Source organism: Daktulosphaira vitifoliae, unplaced genomic scaffold (assembly GCF_025091365.1).
Source record: "Daktulosphaira vitifoliae isolate Bord-2020 unplaced genomic scaffold, ASM2509136v1 Scaffold_2, whole genome shotgun sequence".
Lineage (NCBI taxonomy): Eukaryota > Metazoa > Arthropoda > Insecta > Hemiptera > Phylloxeridae > Daktulosphaira > Daktulosphaira vitifoliae.
The window spans coordinates 11,229,621-11,252,794 of record NW_026099573.1 but is presented as its reverse complement, the minus strand read 5'-3'; the positions used below and the strand labels follow the sequence as shown (position 1 = coordinate 11,252,794).

The 23,174-nt window shown below is 24.8% G+C and overlaps 2 protein-coding genes across 3 annotated transcripts; both read left to right on the top strand.

Moving 5' to 3' along the window:
* Positions 1–2,085: 2,085 nt before the first annotated feature.
* Positions 2,086–13,891, top strand: LOC126899853 (MATH and LRR domain-containing protein PFE0570w-like). Of its 2 annotated transcripts, XM_050675077.1 has the most exons (16): positions 2,087–2,275; positions 2,483–2,594; positions 2,657–2,835; positions 3,355–3,490; positions 3,564–3,660; positions 5,515–5,701; positions 5,776–5,859; positions 6,847–6,890; positions 7,626–7,761; positions 7,855–10,459; positions 10,525–10,641; positions 12,048–12,102; positions 12,169–12,251; positions 12,929–13,057; positions 13,341–13,518; positions 13,613–13,891. In XM_050675077.1, exons 1-16 carry the CDS (start codon positions 2,251–2,253, stop codon positions 13,802–13,804), a joined length of 4,359 nt encoding a protein of 1,452 aa, XP_050531034.1. In that variant the 5' UTR covers positions 2,087–2,250; the 3' UTR covers positions 13,805–13,891. The 2 variants fall into 2 exon arrangements, with proteins under 2 accessions (XP_050531033.1, XP_050531034.1); XM_050675076.1 differs by having other exon boundaries at positions 2,086–2,275; positions 7,626–10,459.
* A 1,888-nt stretch (positions 13,892–15,779) lies between these two features.
* LOC126897976 (uncharacterized) lies at positions 15,780–20,007 on the top strand. Its single transcript, XM_050671925.1, has 4 exons — positions 15,780–15,789; positions 16,064–16,204; positions 18,666–18,782; positions 19,637–20,007. The coding sequence occupies exons 1-4, from the start codon at positions 15,780–15,782 to the stop codon at positions 19,951–19,953; spliced, it is 585 nt and encodes a 194-aa protein (XP_050527882.1). The 3' UTR covers positions 19,954–20,007.
* The last annotated feature ends 3,167 nt before the right edge of the window (positions 20,008–23,174 follow it).

The window sequence follows — 23,174 nt, the reverse complement described above, 5'->3', positions numbered from 1 at the left end:
TAATGGGAATCGCTCGAACAATTTTTTATGTATTGTAGCTGTAAAATGCTATCTTGTAAACCTGATACGAAATTTTTTTTACAGTATATTTCGTATACAGAGTGATTCTTTTATGATTAACCACTTAAATAATCGAATAGTAAAATTAATTAGTTATGCTCATGCATTATGCTTTATAAAAGTGTTAACTTTATTTTTACAAACAGTAACATACACAATTAACTAGCCAATTTATTATATAATGATTTAATTAAGAAAGTAACTGGTTGATAACAATTTTTGTACCAGTAATTGAGAATTTATTAATAATGTTAACTATTGACTAGGTGAGGCACAGGTGATGCTATTTTTATTACTAGGGCTCGTACGTTTTTGTTGTTACACAGGAAAATATGCTAATTGCGATACAAATCCATTTTGTACAAAAGTAATAATTCTGAAGCTTTATAGGAATGATTTTGAATATTTTGGGTTTATGCTCATATTTTATATATATGCTCATGTTGATTCATTTGAGCTTTTATTGATATTACATATTATTTTATATTTGAAAGGAGGGTTATTATTCGTCTAATAATATCCGTTATATTTACCTAAACTTTTAATATGTATTTTACAAAAGAGAATTCTTTTCTAAATACTACAAATGTGCGGAAAATGTATAACTGAAGCTCAAGAGATATGAAGAGGCATAAAGTTTTTGAGTCATAATATGAAAACTTGGGAATAGGTAATAGACAAAAAAATAAGAGGAGATACATTACAAACAAAGAACTAGTTTGGATTTTTGCCTGGAAAGTTAATATAGAGATAGTTTTTTTGTGTAAGACAACTAATAGAATAGTATAGGGAAAAGAAGAAAAAACTGTGTATGGTATTTATAGATTTGGAGAAAGTGTATGATGGAGTACGAGAGAGGTTTTAAAGTGTGCACTAATAAGAAATAGAGTCCTAAAAATGTACTTTAATATAATAAAGGATACATATATGATGGCACTTGTATCAGAGTAAAAAGTGTGAGCGGAGTACAAGAATTTAGGGTAAGAGTAGGAGTGCACCAAGGTTCGCCTTTAACCCCTTACTTATTTTCAATAGTGATGGATGAATTACTATAGAAATACAAGGAAAGGTATTGTGGTATATGTTGATCGCTGACCGTATAGTGTTAATAGGAGAAAATAGGAAGGAAATTAATCAAAGAGGAGTGAAGATCAGCTCTTGAAGGAAAGGGATTAAGAATAAATAGGAGTAAGACAGAGTATATATATAGAGAGAGTACAAGTTCGACAAAGGATAATACGAGGTATTTGAAATGAGTAGATTATTGAGTAGATGAGACTGTCGTGAGATAAGCTATGGTTCAGATTGAAATTTGCACGAGAACTACTTCAATACTAAACAAAATTTCAATCGTCTTTTTCACATTTTAAGGTTTGAAATATAAGTTTTTATAAAAATTGTGCTAGTAGTAATAAAGTGTAATTTAAGACTTATGCTATCCAGGATGTTGCTATATGCGATTGATTTTGCGTAATACTAAATTCGTCATCTTATCCATAATTTATAGAAGTAATTTCAGATCAAGGTGATTGGATCATAATATTAGCAAATTAATTTTTACAAGATGAGTTTATAACAATCTACTAAAAAAAATGTGTTATGGCAGTCCTAAAAGAATCGCAATTTTGCCAGTAGGATCCATTGGTGTAATCATGGGAGTGGTGAAAATTCATTTAAGTATAATTCTTCCTGTATCAATTTATAATTACGCCATTACTTGGGTCACTATTGTTATTATAGTAGTAATACTGGTTGAGTTTGGGTTATATTACATATATTTAATAAAATACAGAAAGTTTATGCATTTAGAATCATTAATTTTATGTAACTTTAACTTAGAGATTAATTAATTTTAGTTTGGTTTGGGTTCAAATAATCCGTATAACTATTCAGTTCGATAACACTATTTCGGAATAATTTAATCTAGCTATATTTGCTTTATGTGGAAGTTGTAGCATTCTTGTTTGTTTGTATCTATTATATAATTCATTGTTAGTACTAGAAACGCTTATCAGTAATGTCGTATTAAGTCTATGAGTGTGCAACTCAACTTTGACTTAATCATAAATATATCAACATTGTTTGCAAATTAGTAATCAGATATTTGTTAAATTGTTAACCGGTTGATAAAGTTGTGTTTACTAATTAAAAAAAAATTATATTTGATGAAAAATTTCCTGTGGCTTTATCATGACTTCAAAAAGAGATTCACAAAGTAAGATTTGTATACAATTTTAATTTATTGATCAATTACTGTTTTTTAAATTAGTTTAACTCAAAATCTGTATTTAAGAGTTTTAAAACTCATAAATTTGTAATTTTTTAAGCTAGCTAATGGTAATAAGCATAATTGATAAAAAAACTCTTGGATGTTTGTTATGTTAAAGGGTGTAAAAACTAAAATATCTAAAAAAAATTCTAGGTTCCATTTATCGATGGATTGAAAGAAAGCCACTTTCAGAAGCAGTTTTATGGACGTCCAGGGAGAAATTTTGGTTAATTACTGCTACCTGTCATTATGGAACACATGACTGGTATGTTATTTTTATAAAAAGTTTTAATATTTCAATTTTTATAAATATCATCAAAATTTTAGGAAATCGATTGCCCAAGTAGTAAAGAATGCAGGAGAAGCTTACAGGCCAAAAGAAGGATGGTACACTTCAAAAAACTGTGAACGTCAATTTAAAATAATTATTTCTAATTTTAGTAAGGATATAAAATCTCTACCTTTTAATGACATGATGGAACATATTGCTGAAAGTTTAAAAGAAGGTAATTGTTTTTAATGTAGGAATTTTAACTAAAAAAATGCACTAGTAAAAATGAAGGTATCTTTATTTCAACAACAATTAATCATTGTTAAATCAATGACAGAATTGTGCAAGTTAAAGTTTTAGTATACATATTCTTTTTCAATAAATAAGACGTTTCAATGTTGATATATATTTTAAACATATTTTTATTGAAATATATTTTATTTCTTTTTTATTAAAATTTGTAATGGAGCAATATACTTACATTCATCTCAGGGTTACATTTTACAATATTTAGGCCAAAGAACAAGATTAATTTAATTCCTTAAAAAAATTATGTGAAAACCTTTTTAAGTAAATGATGTGCAAAAAAAAGTTTTTTATCTGGCAAAATGTTATTATTAAAACAAGTGTCCACTTGTCGCTTCTCTGGAATATGACCCTGATTATCGTCCTATATTATATAATAATGGTTAAAAAAGTGTGTGATACACAACTGAATGTATACTATTGACATTGTATTCTATATAAATTTTAGATTACATACGTGATGTTAGTAAATCAAACGATTCCTTGAAAACAAAATATTGTAATTTGTTTAGTATAATGAACAGAGTGAAACAAGGTAACCTTACAAGAAATGAAGTTGTGAATCTATACTCTCAAGCAAGAAGGTTTGTTATTGTATGAGATATCCTAAAAATAAAAAGTAAAATACTTCATCAATTAATATTAATATTTTAATAGGAATGAAATAGAAGGAAAGCAGTACATGGAACAACTAATGACCAGACAAAATTCAACTCTTGCATCAGATATATTTACCTCTGAAACTACTGATGAAGTAAATAATATCTTAAAAATATTTAAATGTCTCAATAGTAATTAAGTTTTCATTTTAGCTTCGATACGAAGCTGAGAAGGTATTGGTTTTACTAAAATTTTTTTTTTTTTTTTTTTTGTGTTTGTTACGACTTATTCTTAGCTCTCACCGAACGGATACGTTCAATGATACGTCAAAAGATCAAAAATCGTATCTAGTTGAAGACATTACCTTTAAAAATTGAAAAAATTTCCCTAGTTCCCTATAAATGGGGGAAACCTCCAAAAAAATTACAAATTTAAAATTCGTTAATTTTCGAAATTATTTCAATTTTTTTTTTACTAAAAACTGCCGTAACTTTTTCAAAAATGAACATATCAATATAATTTTTTTTTTTTTATAGATGCTTGATGTCTTTACCTATTTGGTATATTTTTTTTCTAAATCTGACACTTTACCTGCCCACAGGGGGGGATTTAAAATGACAACTTTTTCACAAAAAATTAACTTTTGAAAATGTTCCGGAAGGTCTGACACTTTTATATAAATCTTAAATTAAAGCTAATGTAATATACTTTATTATGGTAAAATAAAATTTCGGACTTTATTTTATCTTCATGGTAAAAACAGACTTCAAAGTTAATAAAAAAAATACGATTTTTGTAAAAAAATTCTTTTTTATATTTTTAACTTTATAATGCTATAACTTTTCTATAGATGTATGGATAAATATAATTCTTCTTTTTATGGTTGCATGATCTCTTTAACTATCATTTAGTATAATTTTTTTATAAATCTGACTTTTTACCTGCCTACAGGGGGGGATTCAAAATGACAACTTTTTCAGAAAAAATTTACTTTTTCAACTTAAATTTTGAAAGTGTTCCGGAAAGTCTGACACTTTTATATATATCTTAAATTAAAGCTAATGTAATGCACTTTATTATGGAAAAAAAAAATTTCGTACTTTATTTTGTCTTCAGGGTAAAATTTACTACCAAGTGCTATTTTTGTGTGAAAATTGTCGATTTTATTTTTAACTTTATAACTTATTGAAAAGTGTATGGATCAACACAATTTTTGTATGAGAAATAATCATTTTTAATAATGCCTTTTTCATTCGATATACATTATCTGAATCAGGATATTAATAATGAACTAACAGATCATGTTGCTTTTGGAATAATCCACCAATTTTTTAAAATTAAACACTATCTAAAGATTTGCATCGAAGCTTTTTTTTTGATAGTGATTTTAATCACTGTCAGATATCATAATACTTGATTCAACTATGCCACGTCACCACTGCCGCGACCCCCCTGTGCTGGGTTTTTTTTTTTTATAATAATAAAGTTAACTTTCTGAAAAATTGAAAAGTGAAATTTTTGTTTTCTTAAATAAATTTTCCAAACTAATTAAATATAATTCACATTTTCAAAGAGTATACAAAAACAAATTAATAAATTCAATGTAGTATGCTATTTTATACAAAAGTGAATTAATTTTAGCAGTAATGCATCTCATTTAGGTTTAAAAATGTATTTTAAAGTAGTTTTAATTATATTACTATGTGTCCTAAATATTCAAAAGTGTTTTATTGATTTAATAGTTTAAAATTCATTATGTTTCTTTTAAAATTTATTATTATTAAAAGTTGTAAATGTTATAATTATATTTTAGAACATTATTGATTATAAAATAATTTATTTTTATGAAAAATTTATTTAGTATAGTATAAAAACCTAAAAATTAAAATTTTTATTTAATTATTATATATTTATACAGATTAAAATATAAAAAACAAAATTATATAACCCCAAATACTTTTAATTTGGTTAACAGATAAAATGGTATAATGTTATTTTGTTTTAACAGCCAATAAAATGGAATACACCTTCTGCTCCATTATTAACAAGTCTCTTAAGATCTCGAAACACTATTCCAGCCAATAGATCAACATCAACAATTGCATCATTGTTACAAAATCCAGCTGGAACTCCTAGAACTAGATCTGGGAAATTATTACCTTTAACATCATCTCCAAGTGTTAAAACTACTCAAGGTACTATTGTAAAACATATATTTTTTTTAACTAAAACTATTTTACTTCTATGGTAAATTAATACAAATTTTTAGGTACTCCTACACTTTCAAAACTGTTAGAAGCACCTGCAAATCCTTATATCCAATGCCCATCACCTACTCAAAAGGATAAATCATGTAAGATTAATAATTATTTAAATCTTAGTTAATAATAGAAAGGTTTGTTGTAGAAATGAGGTAACTCCATATTTTTGAATTTCATGAGAATCATTAAGTTTTTTAGTTATTTATTATATTTTTATGTAATACAATAGTGTTTGCAATTTTTTCTTTTTAATTATTTGACAATAAAATTGTGCAGTTGATTTTTTCTGGTATAAAATTAAAAAAATTTTTCTTTTGACAACATTAAACATTTAACTCCAAATTACCCATAAATGTAGGTATCTCTTTTTTAGCAAACCTTCAATTTTATGCTTATATAATTACCTATCAAATATGTTTAGCATTTAATAAATTTTAAATTAATTAATTTATGTGTTTAGACAAAACAAAATATTTATAGTTTTTTTACTTGTGATTTAGTACAATTAATAATAAAACAGTCTTATATTTAATGTAATAATAGTAATAATAATATAGTATTGAAGTTAGAATAGTTCTTGCAATTAAATATTATAGTTAATGAGTTATTTTTTTTAAAAGTATTATTTAACAAAAAACATACCTAAACATTTTTATCGGTTTTTATATATTTTTTTGGTTTGTTAAAATTTTCACTATTAGAAAAAAGTTAAAATGTATGAATATTTAAAATGGATGAGAAATTAAATGTATTAGATGTGTATTTTGTTGTTTAGAAAGTCAGATTTTAAAAATATGCAAAAATTATTTGAAAAAATATGTTTTTGAAAAATTAAAGATTTTATACAATAATATAATTATCTCATGTTATTTAAATGAGGAGAAAAGTACTCTTAAGAGATTTATTAGGATTAACCAAAGAACTCAAATTTGGATAGCTACCCTCTATTGGTGTGTACTTTTAATTATTGAGAAAACCAAAAAAAAAAAATTTTATTTTAATCAATCTAGTGTTTATGAAAATAATTAAATAAGAAATATATATAATTTTTAAAAATATTTTGATGTATTATTTTATAGATGCTGCTGCTGGATCAGATAAATCACTTGGAATTAATAAAAAGGTAATCAGTATAATAATATGTTTTTTGTTTAACTAATGATTGTTGTTTATAAATTTGTTAACTATTTTTATATTTTTTATACTAACGTTTACATTTGATGCAAGGTAATTAATTTGTTATTATAAAATGTACTGCATTATTATAAGTATAAACCATTTTTTATATTACTTATATTTTATAGAAAAGTTAATTTATTATTATTATAGTATAAATCAGAATTGTTTATTTTAATATTATACTTGAAAAAAAAAAAATTCATTCCAAATTACATTATTTTTCAAAAATATATAACATTAAAATTTTTTTTTCGTTTTTCATTGTTTATTATTATTTAATTTTTTTGATGATTTTATTATCTTTTGGAAATAAAAAAGATGATTGTTTTACTATGACTTACGTAATGTCTTTAAAAATATAAACAATTTTTTTTGTGATATTAGTATTCTACGTTCTATAGTTTCTAAAAAATTGTCATGTGCCCTCCTTTCCTTAAAATGTTATCAGATTTTTTCAATGGATAGATATATAAAACATTAGCGTAAAATCAAGAATAGTCCATAACATTTTTAGTGGATAATTTTTAAAATACTATACTAATTCTTTGAAAATATATTATGTTATAGAAATTATATTTTATTATATACTTAAAAAAATATTGTGTGAGTCATATTTTACAATCATTCTGTATAGTTTGTTGTAGTATTAAAATTTATTCATATACATCATCATTTTTAGGAAAACTTACAGACTTCATCAATAAATAAGAAAACCATTCTTGATTCATATACACATGATGAAAATATAGAATTGAGAGATCAAATATCAAAGAGCCTAGCTTCTAGCAACAAAAATGAAACCAAATTAATGACTGGTAACTTGTGTATAGTTAATTTATTAAGTGACAGTGAAATTGAGGAAGACAATATTAATAATAATGAAGATTTATCTGCTGTAAATTGTTTAGGGGAACAAAAAATAGAAGATAGACTAATTGAACCCCGAGCTACCAGGAGTCAAACAAGGGCAGATGGACAAAATTTTAAACAAACACGAGAAGAAAAAATTGTTGAAGATAAAAGTGATCAACACATTAAAGAATCTCAAAATACTGATGAACTTTTAAATGAAGTTGATATTCCATTTGACCTAGATAGTATTGATGTTGAACCTTTATCAGTGATCCAAGAAAAAAGCACTCCAGAAACTATACATTGTAATAAAAGTTTAAATTTTAATCAAACTGTCCATAAAGATGTTAGTTCAACTCTAGAATTAGAAAATATATCACATTTAAATACATCTGTTGAAAATGAGAATAAAAATTTAACAGCTGTTCAATCACAGATTGATGATGCTAATATTTCTGAGTGTTACGTTCCTATAGATAATTCCATCATCAAAGATACAATTTTAGTACGCAAAGATAATCAAACATTTTCTACTACCGGAAAAAATATAATTACATATGATGGACAATTGTTAAAACAAAATAAAATAATAGAATTTAAAGGGACAAATTTCAAATGTGTTGACAGTAAAGGAGATTCAAAGTTAATCTCTTTTGTAAATCAGCCTATTGTTGTTGTTAACAAAATAAAAAAACCTTTTAATATTAAATTATCCTCTGAAATTAAGGATTCTAAAGATAAGAGTGATGTACCATCATCAACAAATGTTGACTCAAAGAAAACGACACTTGTTGAGAGTTCACAAAATGTTAAACATAACTTTAGTGAAACTGGTTTAATTGATGATGATGTTATTGTTATTGATGATGATAGCATGAATATGAGTATTAATGAAGAGAAATCAAGTATCAAACAATCATCAAGTAAATCTCCTATTTCAAATAGAAAAAATATATCCAATATTTTAAATAATGATGCATCTGAGATTGTTACTTCTAAAGCAAAAAAAAGTAGTGTTGATAGTGGAAATGGCCATCTCATAAAAGAATTTGAAGTTGACTTAGATCCATCAACTTCTCAAAACTCATTATCTAATTTATATAATGGTGTTGAAGAAATTGTAGAAATGCATTCATTAGATAGCGAGGATATAATTTTGGAATGCGATTCAGTAGATATTCATGAAACAGAAGTTACTTCAGTTAATGAAAATAATTTAAATTCTGATGCTTTTGATACTTTTGCTCAAAATATTACCAATAACCAAAAATTAACTTCTTCTAAAATTATTAACTCTTTAAATTCTGAAACACATTTATTAAAATATATTAAAAAGGATAATGAAAAACTTGGAGCTATTCAATCAAATGAACTGGATGTTTCTGTTACAGGAATACCTGTATTACAAGATGTGATATCCGATGTTATGAGTAAAATAGATTCTAACTGTGTAGAACCTATTAAAAACGCGGATTCAATAGCTCAAAATTCTACTAATGTTATTTTTGAAATAAGTAGTGATGATGAAGAAATAATAAAAAATATAAAACAAGATAGAAAAGGCATTATTAGTACAGATAGCCTTAAGTTAAAAACAGAAGAAGAGACTAATTTTCAAAACAAAACAAAAGATAAAAAAAATAGAGAAAGTATTAAAGTAGGTGTTATGGAAAAGGATGACAAAAGTAACTACGAAGAAAGTTATGTAAATGTCAAAGCATTTGAAAATGATGAAATGAAAAAAGAAACACATATTACAGTAGATGAAATTATTAAACCTGAGGTAAGAAATACTATTAAAGGAGTGCATTTTGGTAAAGATGCTGAAATAAAAGATGACGAAAAAAAATTGAAAGAACCTGTATCACTTATATTTGAAGAAAAAGGGATGTTTGAATCTAAAAATACATTGGCTGAAGGTAAACTTAAAGAAACTGAAAATAAAAATAATAAAGATATTAAGGCTAAAGAAATAGAAGAAAAATTGGATAAAACTAAAGAGATTGATGTTAAAGATGGCAAAACAAAAATTTTATCCGAAGTAACTAAACAGCCAGAAGAAATTATGAGAGAAACTAGAAGGAGTAAAATATATGATAGTGATGGTAAAAATAAAAATGAGTCAAAATTAATAGAAACTGAATCTAAAAAACATAAGGTTGAAGAAATTAAAAATAATATTAAAACTAGAGGAACAAAAATTGAAGAAATTGGTATAACTTCAAAACAAAGTCAAACTAAAAATAATAAATTATTAGATTCATTTTCAATAGACATTTTAAGTTCAACTAGTATCTCAAAATCATCAAATGATGATGATAAAGCAATAATAGATGAAAAAACCAAAAAAGACATCAATATTATATCAAATGAAAGTAGTAGTAAAACTCTTACTCGTTCTTCAACCCAAATAAAGGATACTAAAACTTCAGAGAAAAATAAATCATCTCTTTCATTTAATATAACCCAATTAGGTGAAAGTGAAACAAATGTTCAGATGCAAGATCTATTAGATGACAGTAAATGTATTCAATCAAATGAATCTAAAGAAGATAAAATTTATGATATAAATGTCACACATAATAATACAAATGATATTCAAATTTCCAAAGAAAAGAGATTACAAAGAACTTTTGAAAATCAGCAGGATGCACTATCAAAGTGAGTTCAGTTAAATGTAAACATAACTTTTAAAAACTGTTGAATTCTTGTTTAAATTTTTGTAGTTCAAATGAAGTAGTTAGTAAAACCAACGATGAGACATCTCAAGAAAAACTTGGTCCTAAAAAAAGGGGCAGAAAGCGTCGGATTGATCAGCTTGTGGAATTAACATCAACAAATCGGTAAATTAAAATTAACATTAAGTTAGAATCATAATAAGGGAGGGGTCTTGAAGGACGTGAGTCCAATTGAAATTCATATGACAAGCTAAAATGTTACTTTTAAAAGGATTTTGACCAAAAGAAAAAAAGTGTATAAAAATAATAAAATTTTAATAATAAATATTAGAAAATTATAAAAAAGTTTTCATTTGATATATTCTATATCTATATTCTTTTAGATTAAATCAATAAATAAGAAAAAAACTTTATAAATTTTTAATCTAATACATAAATAACCCTATAAAAACAATAAATATTTCTTAAGTATCTTAGACAATAAAATAATATAGAATATGAAAATAAAATTATATGAGTACCAAATTATGGTAGGATTAAATAAATTTAGGTAATTATAGATTGATTAGAATATGACAAAATTAATAAAAATAAATTAAAACATAAATTGACTAGATAGTTGACCCATTTACTGAATTATTATGCATCCTTATGGCTTTTTGATTTAATTTATTAACAATATTTAAATTAATTAGTATGACATTTATAGTTAACTAGAATTCAATAGAAATTTTAATAATGAATTAGATGATTTTTACTTTTTATTCGTTAAATGAAACAATTAGAAACAAATAATAGTATATTATGTTTAGTATTCGCAGTTGCACAGAATCACTGACTAGAACTGTTATCTGTATCTAAAGAATTACACAAATTATGAATAAATAATAACTAAAATGATACAATGTAATGAAAATTGAAAAGGGTTTTTATAAGAAATTTAACATCTCAACTGGCTATCATAGTTGACTCGATTATTAAAAAAATTCACTGAAAATTTTATATTACTATTTTGAAGTCTGAAAAATTATAAACTGAATAAAGCCAATTAAAATTTTTAATTAATACAAATACCAAAAACAAAAAAACCTATTAAAGTTATTAACACTTAAAAGTTCAGTGTAATTATTTAAAAGAATAAATAAAAAAAATAACTTGTATAGCTTTTTTAATAACAAAAACAAAATTGGGTTTGTTCTACTACAACATATACTATTATATATACGATACAATATATATGGTAATAATAGATTTTACCTCTTTTTTTCTTTTTTATCAAAATAGTTAGGGTATGTTGTGTCATGTGTGGGTAGTAATAGCTAAACGGCTGGTAGTCGTAATATCCACCATGACTATGTGTGTAGAATAGGAACTTGATGCATAGTATAGTAAACTAGTTTGAGTGCTTATTTGCTGCAAGTACAACAAGTTTACTCAATGGTCATTGTGTTTGTGTGTGTGTGTGCTGTTACACACAAATAGAAAACATTCAGATTCTTTACTTTTTGTTCGGGTCTAATAATATGGCAAGATACTGTGAATTATTAAAACATTAATTGTTATTTTTATAGAGAAAAATCAATTTCTCAAGATGGATCTATTTCTGAAAATGATTTATCAGTTGATGTAAGTAAAGTACAGTTAATTAAAATTTATCTATGAATCAATATAATATATATATGTATTTAACAGAATGAGTCTTCAGCAAAGAGGACAAGAAAAAGTGTACATTTTAATTTGGATTCAAAAGAAAATGGAAAAGAGCCATCAGACTAGTAAACAATTTGAATTAATTTATTTTAAATTCTTTCAATACAGCTTATACAGCTGATTAGTATTTTGTAATAATTAATTTTTAAATTATAAATATTTTCAAGAAATGTTATCAAATTTTGAGGGCAATGTCTACAACTAGACATATTTTGAATTCTTTTAAATTATTGGTTAGTAATTGGTCTGTGGAAGTTAAGTATTTTTATGGACAGAAAAAAAATTATTAATGTAAATCAATATCTTTTTCAGCTTTGCATTAAATCTAGTATATGCAATTTATATTTTTGTGATAACTTTTCAAAAACTTAATTCAAATGACAAAACATTTTTAGGAATCATTTTTAGATACTAAAATCAACATTATGTGTAAATTTTAGGATGTTTTATTATTTTTTTAAAGAATATTATTATTGAAATTATTTAATCTATGAAATGGTTTTCGAGTATATACTTTTTATATGGTAATAAGATAAGTTGAATTTCTTTTTGTTATGCAATTTGAATACTTATATTGAATATTAAAAATTAAAAAAACAAAGTAAATTAAAAACATAATTGTTTCCTAGTATTAAATAATCAATTATTATTCAATATAATTGTTACATAAACCTTTCAGAGTTTCATAAACCTTTCAATTATCTATGAAAAAAATGGGTAATTGATTTTTTTTGCTTTACAGTATTGAAGATAAAAAAGCCAAGAAGAGATCTTTGAAATTACTCTTTGATAATTTGTGTCAAACCAAGTACTTTTCAATGTTTGAAAAGCCACTTAAAGAAATTCCTATTTATAAAAATGTAATTGATAGGTAAGTTATAAAATACAATTTTTTGTTTGTGAAATGTAGTATTTAAAAAACTTAGGTCAACAGTTTTTATTGGTTTATGTTTGACTAGAAATTTTAGCGGTTTTAATATTTTTTTTCTACTTATGATATTTTTACCAAATATGACAATTAAAATGATAAAAAAAATCTATATATGTATTACAAAATATTTGAATATGTATTATAACAACTAAAGAGTCAATAGAATAACACAAAATATTTTACATTCATAATTATCAATTATTTTGTAAATGTTTATTATTAGTCCATTGGAACTCAAAGATGTTAAAAGAAAAATTGAAGCAGAAGAAATAAAAAATATAGATGAGCTACAAATAAATTTGATGTTAATGTCATTCAATGCTATTATGTTTAATCCAACCAACAGTACAGTCTCTAATGATGCTACAAGCTTACAATTTGAGCTTAAATATAATTGCCAGGTAAATTCTTAGATTAAAGGAATTAAAATTTGTGTGATTAAAGATATTAATGGTTTTTAATTAATTTAAATATTAATTTTCATTGAACTTTTAGTTATTACAAGGCGCAATAGAGGAAAGTTGTTCTGAAGATGAAGATGATGAAGAAAATGAGGATGATAATGAAAATGATGATGAATTGAATGATAGTGAAGAAGGTTCCACTACAACTGATGATTCTCAACCAAAAAAAAAAAAACGTAAAGTCAATTCTAGCAGTGATGATGATGTAAATGATGACAATTAATGATACAAATAAAATAAAATTATGTAATTAATAATTAACCTCATTAAATTATGATAATTGTACAAGTAAATAGTTTATATTCCATGATTTTTTAATTTTTTATTTGTTATACATTTTCCCTGTTACTTTTGTTCCTTTTGAATTTATTTTTAAATATTTAAATCCAATCCATTTTAGTTTTATCTTTAATTCTAACTTTAATTTTAAAATAATTTAGTAGTATTATTTATGTCTAATCAGAAATTATTTTAGAGATTTTTTTTTGTAAACAAATTGCTCCATTTAGTAACATTATATCTCAGTATAATTGCTATATTTATTGTTTTACATTAAATTTCGTTAAATTTTAAAAAAGCAGATATATCAGATTAGTAAGTAATAATGATTAATACAATTATCATGTAATCATACAATTTTAAATTAATTTTTTTTTTTGTTGCATTTACTTACCACGTTTGAACCGTGCTAACCATAATACTGTCTACCGCCACTTCTTGACGTATTTTTTCCTCCTACATCAACATATTTTTTTAATATGTTATAATTAACAGTTGATTTTTTATGTAACCGATGTAATGGTTGGCAAAAATTGAAAATGGATATACTGTACATTAAAATAATATAATTATTGAAATATAAATGAGTTTATTCAATAAAAAAAATCGAATTTAATTAATATCACTAAATTAATAAATAATAACTATAGCTATTTTTCAAAATCTGACAAAAGTAGTTTTTCAATGCAAATTTATCGAAAGGGTAATAAATAAAATTTTTTAAATATATTTCAGCGGTATCTTGTGTATTTATTAAAATGCAAAAAACAAATCATGACAAAATGGACTTATAATTTTTTTGCTAACGGCTAGAAAAATCTTAATACTAATTATGTAAAATTACAAAAGTCCATTTTTGTAATTTATAAACTTTTGGATTTAAGCTATAGAAATCAATCAAAGTAAATATAATTCAAATTGTTGCTACCCCTCAAAATTTGTCGCTGTACGCAAATATTTAAAGTGTTTATATATAAATACGTCACTGTTCTTTTATACATAAAATCACCTAACATTTTTTTGATAATATAAAAAAAAATTGTCTATCCATAAAAAATATGTTGCACTATTAAATTGATTTTTCAAAATTGCATGATTAATGTCAATAAATTAAGCGCTATACGGTTCTACTGTTTTAATAACATTCACATAAGCAGTACAACACAATTCTACAATTGATAAATGATTATTTATAATAATGTGAAGTAGTATATGCCTTAAACTATTATACTATATTATCAGTTTATAATTTATATAAATTACTTCATACGTTTATAAACCTACGTAATGTGTTATACTTAAAAACATTTTTGAAAGAATGTATATATTTTTCGTTATAAATAATAATTATGAATTTATGTCATAACCATTCACGTATACAACTTACTGTTCCAACATTTTGAGTATATATTAGAGTAGGTGGCAAAAATGTTGGTCTTGTATAGTTGAGATGTTGTAGTCTTTCATCAATAATCAATTTTATTGATTTAAGTGTAATACAATTATCAATATCTTTTCTATTCAAAAATATCTAATTTGGTGAGTTAAGCATAAAAATAATTATTAATTTATATTAAAATATTATTTATAGTTAATAAATAATTTAAAACAATTATAAATTTTGTAATACGTAATATTTTAATTGAATGATTTGAATTAATTTTTTTGGTCTTCAAATTTAAATATCTACATTAAGGCAGATTTGATTGAAGAGTTAAATAAAGTGGTTCTTGTGTTAGAAGACTACTTCTTAAAATTTAAGATGAATTTTTTATGAGATCGAAGGTAAAATAATTGACAATTTTATGATAAAAAATTATTTTGATGACTTTTTTGTCCATCGCTTAATAAAAAAATAAGTAATTCTTCTAATTTATGTATAGGACCTATTATTTTTTAGCGCCTCCTCATGTTTACTAATGAGCATTGGTATGTGTTAAGTTTTAAGGTTATTAAAAAATCCCTTTTTGATTTTTATAATTTACTTAATTAGAATCAGATTGAAAAATATTTGAATGAATAATTATTGTAGTTTTGGTAGATTATTATAATTATTAGCCGTTTTTTTTATGTTTTTCTGTGGTAACCAAACTATATTAAGTATACATAATTTAATAACAAATTATTGGAGGGAAAATATTGTTAATTTTTATTTTATATGGTGTGTCTTAGTTTATGCATTGTTTTTTATTTTTACAAATAGATGATAATAAAGCAATGATAGTGGTTTCTGAATACATAGTACCTAATGCTGCTATAAAATTGATTGCATATTGCTTGCTGGTGAATATTATTATACTTACAGTTGGATCGATTTTGTTTGTTATAATGTTTGGTTATAAAAGTAAGTAGAGCGTTTTATTCATTACCAAAACGCCATTAAAATCCTTATTTAATAACAAATACGGAGCATAGTTCGTCAGACACGCTTATCATTCCTTCCCTGAATTCATTATTCCATATAGTGATCTTCGGATGGTTTAGAATGACTGTTCAATACAGTCTTTTTTATATATAATTAAAACGCGGGTTGGCGTTGGGTGAACATTGCCGTCCCCCCGTGACACAAGAGCTTCCTCGTCTACCAGGTGTGGGTCCCTTAGGCCCAGACCACATTCCTTTCGCTTGTTCCATATTCCTGCTCTTCCGGGTCTAGGCTATTTAATGATGAGTAGTCTCGGCCTACCTCCCTTTTCCACTGGCTTTCCACGGGGTAGAAGCCGCCTCATCCAAGGCGACCCGAGTAACTATGAGGTACTCGGGCCGTTGGGATGTCTTTCTGAAAATAGTCTTTTTTTATATATACGTAATTCATATGAAGGATTGTTTCGACGGAAATTCATTCACTAGTAATTAATTTCAATCGGAACAAGTCTTGTTTTAGCGAGGGAACATATAAAACTTTTCAGTATACACTAAACGTAATTTTTGATCGAGGGTTTTGCTTTAATACGGTAAAATTAAGATGATAATTTTCTCTAAGATTGTGAGAGCCTTGTATTGATACTTTCCGAGCGATCATTAGAGTAATTTGTTTGGGGGCTGTGAGGGATTTTTAATGTCCCTTAAGTGTTCGTTAAACCTCGTTTCTATGTTTCTATTTGTTTGCCTTATGTAACATTTATCACAACTTTTATATTGTATTTTATAAATATACGATTTTCCCATTTTTTCTACTTTATCTTTAGGGCTACTTAATACATTTTTTTAATACAATTATTACTCTAAGATATTATTAAAGTAATTCCAAAATTCTTAAAATTTCTAGTTAGGCCATTAGAAATTTTTGAATAATATAAAATACTATAAAACTTTTTGTTCCCCATACTAGCGAGTGTACTAGTTGCCCTTCTTTTTTTACTCCGCTTTTGGGTTGGTATTTCATTATACCCATTAAATTTAGGTATTTCTTTTTGACCCCCACAGTGTATATAGCGTATAATGTGTTGCCAAATTGTAAGTCATGACATTATTACTCAATACAATAGGTGCCATAATATTTCTCGGCTTATGTATTTTAGGCAAAGGATATAGTTTAGGTATTCGGAAGTTTGAAAATTTAATGAAAACCCAAAATTTTTTTCTTCAAATATTAATTTTGAACTATTGATAACGTTTTTAGCCTTTCTTAGAATTTGATATAATGGATTCTTTTTAACTTCTTTATAGATTTTCTGTTGATTCAATATTGAAACTTAATTGAAATATTCTTCTTTATTCAGCATAATTGTGGAATTACCCATGTCTATTATCAGCATTATTAGCAGAACTTTTCATGAGTAGGTTTAAACAAGATTAAAACACTTATTTCGGTTTTTGTAGTAATAATCAAAGATTTTAATAAGGAGGTCTTCATTAATATTTAAACTGTTTTTACCTATCAATTAAATTCACATTCGAAATAGAGGAAAATTGACTTTTTTTAATTTATTATATAAATGAGTAGGAGAACTAAATTTTGAAATTTGTTGGAAAAACACACACATTTTGGTATATTCAAAATAATTTGAACCATAGCTAGCAATACAAAATAATAGCTTTTAATAGCAGGGTGTACAGATTAGTTAATATTTTACTTTGTTTTTTTCCCTATGTTCCATTCTCAGTTAGGAATATTTTGAGATAAGTAAGAAAAGTAATTTTATTGTCTTTCAGTTTTTTTATATTTTTTGAGTCTAAATGGAAGGGGGTGAAATTTTTTTTAAATTATTCAAAGTTTATCTAAAGAGTTGTCATACAAAACAAATTTTGATAAAAAATCTATGCATTTCTGACTTTGCTACGTAACTTAGAAATATATAGGTAAAATATGTATATATATATATATATATATATAAAATTTATTTTTAAAATTATGTCATTAATAATAAGAGCTTACAATTTATACTATAAAATACTGTGAAAAAAAAAATGTGAATTATAATTATTGTACAAGACATTGACAAAATATAAAGAAGTATTATAAGTATTAGGTTGGTATTATTTGAAAAAAATTGTTGGGGTCCTCCTCTAATTTTGACCTATTAGTCCTATTAAGCTCAGTTTATATTTCTAATATTCTTGTCACTTTGAGACTATATTTATATATTTGTGGATGTTAAAAATGTTCGTCCGTTTTAATTAATACTTGAAAATTAATTTGGGTGTAGTGTCGCACAGTGTATCATTCAATTGCTGTCTTAGCGCTGATATACAGTTGTTCTGTTTGCTGCTGGTTCCTGGATGGGTGACTCCAAATAGTTGGGATAAGAGAAGATAATGATGATGATGACGTGTAAACTAATTATTTTTTTTGTTGATAAAAGATCCTTCAAAACAAAATCATACATTGGCTACTAATTCAGGTATGGTGATAGAAAAGATTCGCTTGGATGGCAATAAGCTAACGAAATTTGTATTGACAGGAATTTTTTTAGAAAAAGGTGATTTTTTATAATTTTTTTAAACATGTTTGTTTTATTTACAAGTGTATTAGCTTTATTTTTTAAGATAACATATATAATCATATAACTAGCTTATATAATAGATAATGATTAATTAAGAAAATGACTGGTTGATAACAATTTATGGACCAGTATTTCGGAAGTTGGTTGACATTTTTTATACCTTAACGTAGGGAAGAAATTAATAATGATAAAAATAATAACACGCGTTCTCATCTTATGCCATAGTTTAACAACCAGTAATTTTCTTAATTGGAGCATTATCTGTTAAATAAGCTAGTTGATCGTGTTGCTGTTTGAAAAAATAAAGTTAGTATACTTATAAGGAACGAACTTTATGATTGATAAATTAAAAAAAAATTGTTTAATGTTATTTTCATTTTTTTATTAACCACTTAATTAATGAAATGAACTCTGTGTATTTTTATTGTGTTTGCGAATATACACCAAAATGAATAAAATTGAGAGGTAAGTCGACGATGAATAACGACTTTAACGATATATTTTTTCCTTTTTACAATATCTATTATAGTTTTTGTATATAGACGTGCACCAAAGAAGTGTAACGGGAGGAAGGATAAACCCTTTCTACGATTAAAAGTAATTACGCGTTTAGGATAAATTTTTATTTTGATTTGACTGGGTAATAAAAAATTTTCATATAAAAATCCTATGAGAAATCTTCATCCCCTTGAGCATGTATGTTATGTATTTCACGATGTTACTTTCTTATTACGTAATTAACATAAATATTGAATGGTTTTTAAGTTTATATATGTCATCTTTAAAAAAATGTGTAGTCTATGAAATTTATGATCTAATTTCTTTTAAAGATTTTCCGTTAAATTCAACTGTTATGAAATCAATTAACCAGACTGACATAATTCGACACTGGAAACACGAGTATGTCGAGGAGAACAGTAATTCGAGGTTTTATTTTAATCGCAGCGAAATTTTGCGGTGGAAGAAACCATTTTGCTATTTATGTTTATACACAACATTTTGTATGATTACTATGTGTTTATTTGGATTATTATTACATCGCTTTGTAAACAAGGAAAAATGTTTGAATCAAAATTATGATGATGTTCAATCGTTGATTCCAAAATTTAACGATCGTAATGCTAAAAATTGTTTTGAAACTCGTTAATTACCTTAATTACATTAAAAAAAAAATGTCCTATTTTTCACATAAATTGAAAGGAAAAATATTGATAAATTACTTAAAAATCCATTATGAAATTAAAAAAACGGATATGTAGATTCTCTATTTTTTTTACTTCAAACTCCAAAAAGAAAACTAATTCATGTTTTTAATGCTTAGTGGCGAATTTTCAACATTTTGAGAGGGAAGAAGTTCTAAAGATTAAAAATATTTTGGAGTTCTGTATATTAAATAATATAAAAATATCGATGTGGAGAGGGCTACCAGAGGGTTTGGAATTTCCCCTAGTAAATCCGCTTCTGCGAACACTATAAAAAATTATCCAATAACTCCCATACGTTAGTATGTGATTTTTAATATAAATGTTTCTTTAACACATACCTTTGATAGTTTTAGATTTAAGGTTAACACTTAAATAGTTGATATAGGTTTTTTACTAATTTTTTAGTTGATATTTAGTTTATATTCATATAAAGTTGTTAACTAAAGAAAATAATTCATTAATAATAAAAATTTTTGTTAAAGTCAATTAAAATAAATTTAAATATTTAAAAAATGTTTAATGTGTTTGAATTACTTAAGTTAATAACATTTTAGGTTTTAAATTGATAGGAATATCCAAGTGTACATTATTAATTTATTATTTGTATATTTTGTAATTTTTTAAGACTACTCTTAAAAGTTTTAATAAATAATTGTTTTTTATAATATAGAAAATTTTTACCATAATTTTTTTAAAGATCAGTTCATTAATTTTCTTTTAAAAAAAAAGTGAAATAATTTCTTTATAAATTTGGAAGCTTGATGAATGGTCTTAAAGTAAAAAACAGATAATTATAATTCGATATTATTTGATTAATGAACGTTTCAAGTGAATTTTGTTTTATATTTTTGATGACAGACATATTCAAATGTATACTTTTATTTTTTTACGATATAATCAGTGAATGAATTTATTTTTATTTATTTTGTAATTCATTTGTATAGTTGGTCAAAGATTGCACGACCTACATTATTTTCTTTTATTATGATCAAAATTAATTCATTTCTCGTAACTACATGATTTTTTTTGTTATATTAATAAAGTAACTTTTTGAGGCTTTAAAAATATAATATATGTGTCGCAGTTAAATGTATTGTTCATTTAATTCATAAGTTTCATCATATAAACTCTTGCATAATTCATTTATTCTTTTCCAAAATTTTATTTTTTGTATCCATAATATATTAATTATAATTCCAATTATATTTTCTTTATATCTTATATTCTACCGATAGTAATGATAGAGTGGCTTTCTCTTTTTTAGATCAATACGATATAATAATACTAAATATCTCTGTTTTCTTTAATAGCAACCCCAGTTATAGTTTTATAATACAATAATAGATGCTAATGTCATAATTATTTTGGTTAATAACGCAATTTTCAGATTTATTATTTTTATACATTATGTAAGTATGTAAATAAGTCAAATGTGCGTGGCGAAATCTTTTAGCTAGTCAGAATTTCGTATGGAAAACAAACTGTGTATTGTTTGCAGTTTGCGAAATGAATTCACTAAGGCTACATCTGTAAACAACATGCGAGAAATAATTACCAAGTTTGCACAAATAAAAAACAAAGACTTATTAAACGGTCTATGAGTATGACAAAAAAAAAAACTTGGCATGTTAACGGAGCCGCAGGGTTTATATGCGCATACGAAAGAAGAGAGAAGAAGTGTGTACGTGAGGCTGAAGAAAATTATAAAATAATAATATACTATTGCTCAACTATGGAAGAAGTCAATCGTTGTGAAAGTTGATGTAGTAATATTATAGCACGATAATGCAGAAGTCGTTTCAGTCAATTGCCTCTGGTTCAAAAGTTCAGCTGGTCATGCTTATATGCGTATCATTTCTATTTGTAATCAGCTTTTATATCCTATGGCAGATATATCACCGAATAAAACTGAAATAATACCGGTTTATAGTATTGGGTATACAAATATTTTAGCTAAAATTAAAAATTGCACAATAGTTCTTGTGTCCTAATGAGGAGTCACGCCACTGACTCCACACTGATACATCGTATCCGTTTTCTCCTTTTACGATTAAAAAAAATGTTAACGAATCATTAGTTGTTTCTTGATAACAATGTAGTATTACCTTACGATGACTAGATGGATTTTCGTATTTATTGCCATTTGGTGGTTTATGGTTTTTTATGTTGATAAGTTTTTCCAGAACTTAGTTGTAGTTAGAAAGTTATTTCTTGAACATCTTAAGTGTTATTATACCATATAATAATAAATAAATATAACATTTACGACTGAAATTCAGTAATATAAATAACTTATGAATATTGATAATTTTTTCATTTATTTTAGATGTTATTATTGAGAGACTAAAATTAAAAAATAATATTTACAATTAAAATCAGTGTCTTTAATGCGACATTTTTTCTTTGGGTATTATTTCGGAAGTTTATGAATTTTATTATTTCAAGTTTTTTCAACATTGGCATTGGATTTCTCTCTCGAATTTCGGTTTTGGCGTTAATTTAGGTATTACTACTATAGCGAGTTACTGATTAAAAGCCCTGATAAAAATAGTGGTAAAAACTTGTACGGGAAGATAAAACTGTATACTGAACAGGTCTTATTTTTTGCATATTTCAAAGTTATAAAAAATACATTATTAAATTTAAGTAATTTTTAAAATTTATGACCAAATTTACTTTTGACAAATAAATTCGGAAAATAATACATTTGATATTAAAGAAAACTATGTAAAACAGTAAAATTGAATAAGCTCATTATATTTTGGAATTGATGGAAAGGCGGTATTTAAAAATTTAATCGCTTGGTTAATATATAAATTTTTTACTAAAAATCATGTCAAATAGACAAATGTACTTAGGCAATGGTGTAGACAGAGAAGCTGACTGGGCAATGCATTTCATTAGCCGTTTTATACATAATAATTACTATAACTTTGACTCTAAAAGGCGTTATATTTATAATATTTTAAGTTTTATCAAATAATTTATAAAGTTAATTGTATTTCAGTTTTGATGTAAAACTGAGAAGGTATTAATTTTACTATAATATTGATTACAAATTGGTTTTTTTATTTATGTCTGTTGTCTTTTTTTTTTCAACTCTTAGAAGACCGATTTTTCTAAACGATACATAAAAAGATTAAAAATCGTATCTAGTTGAAGA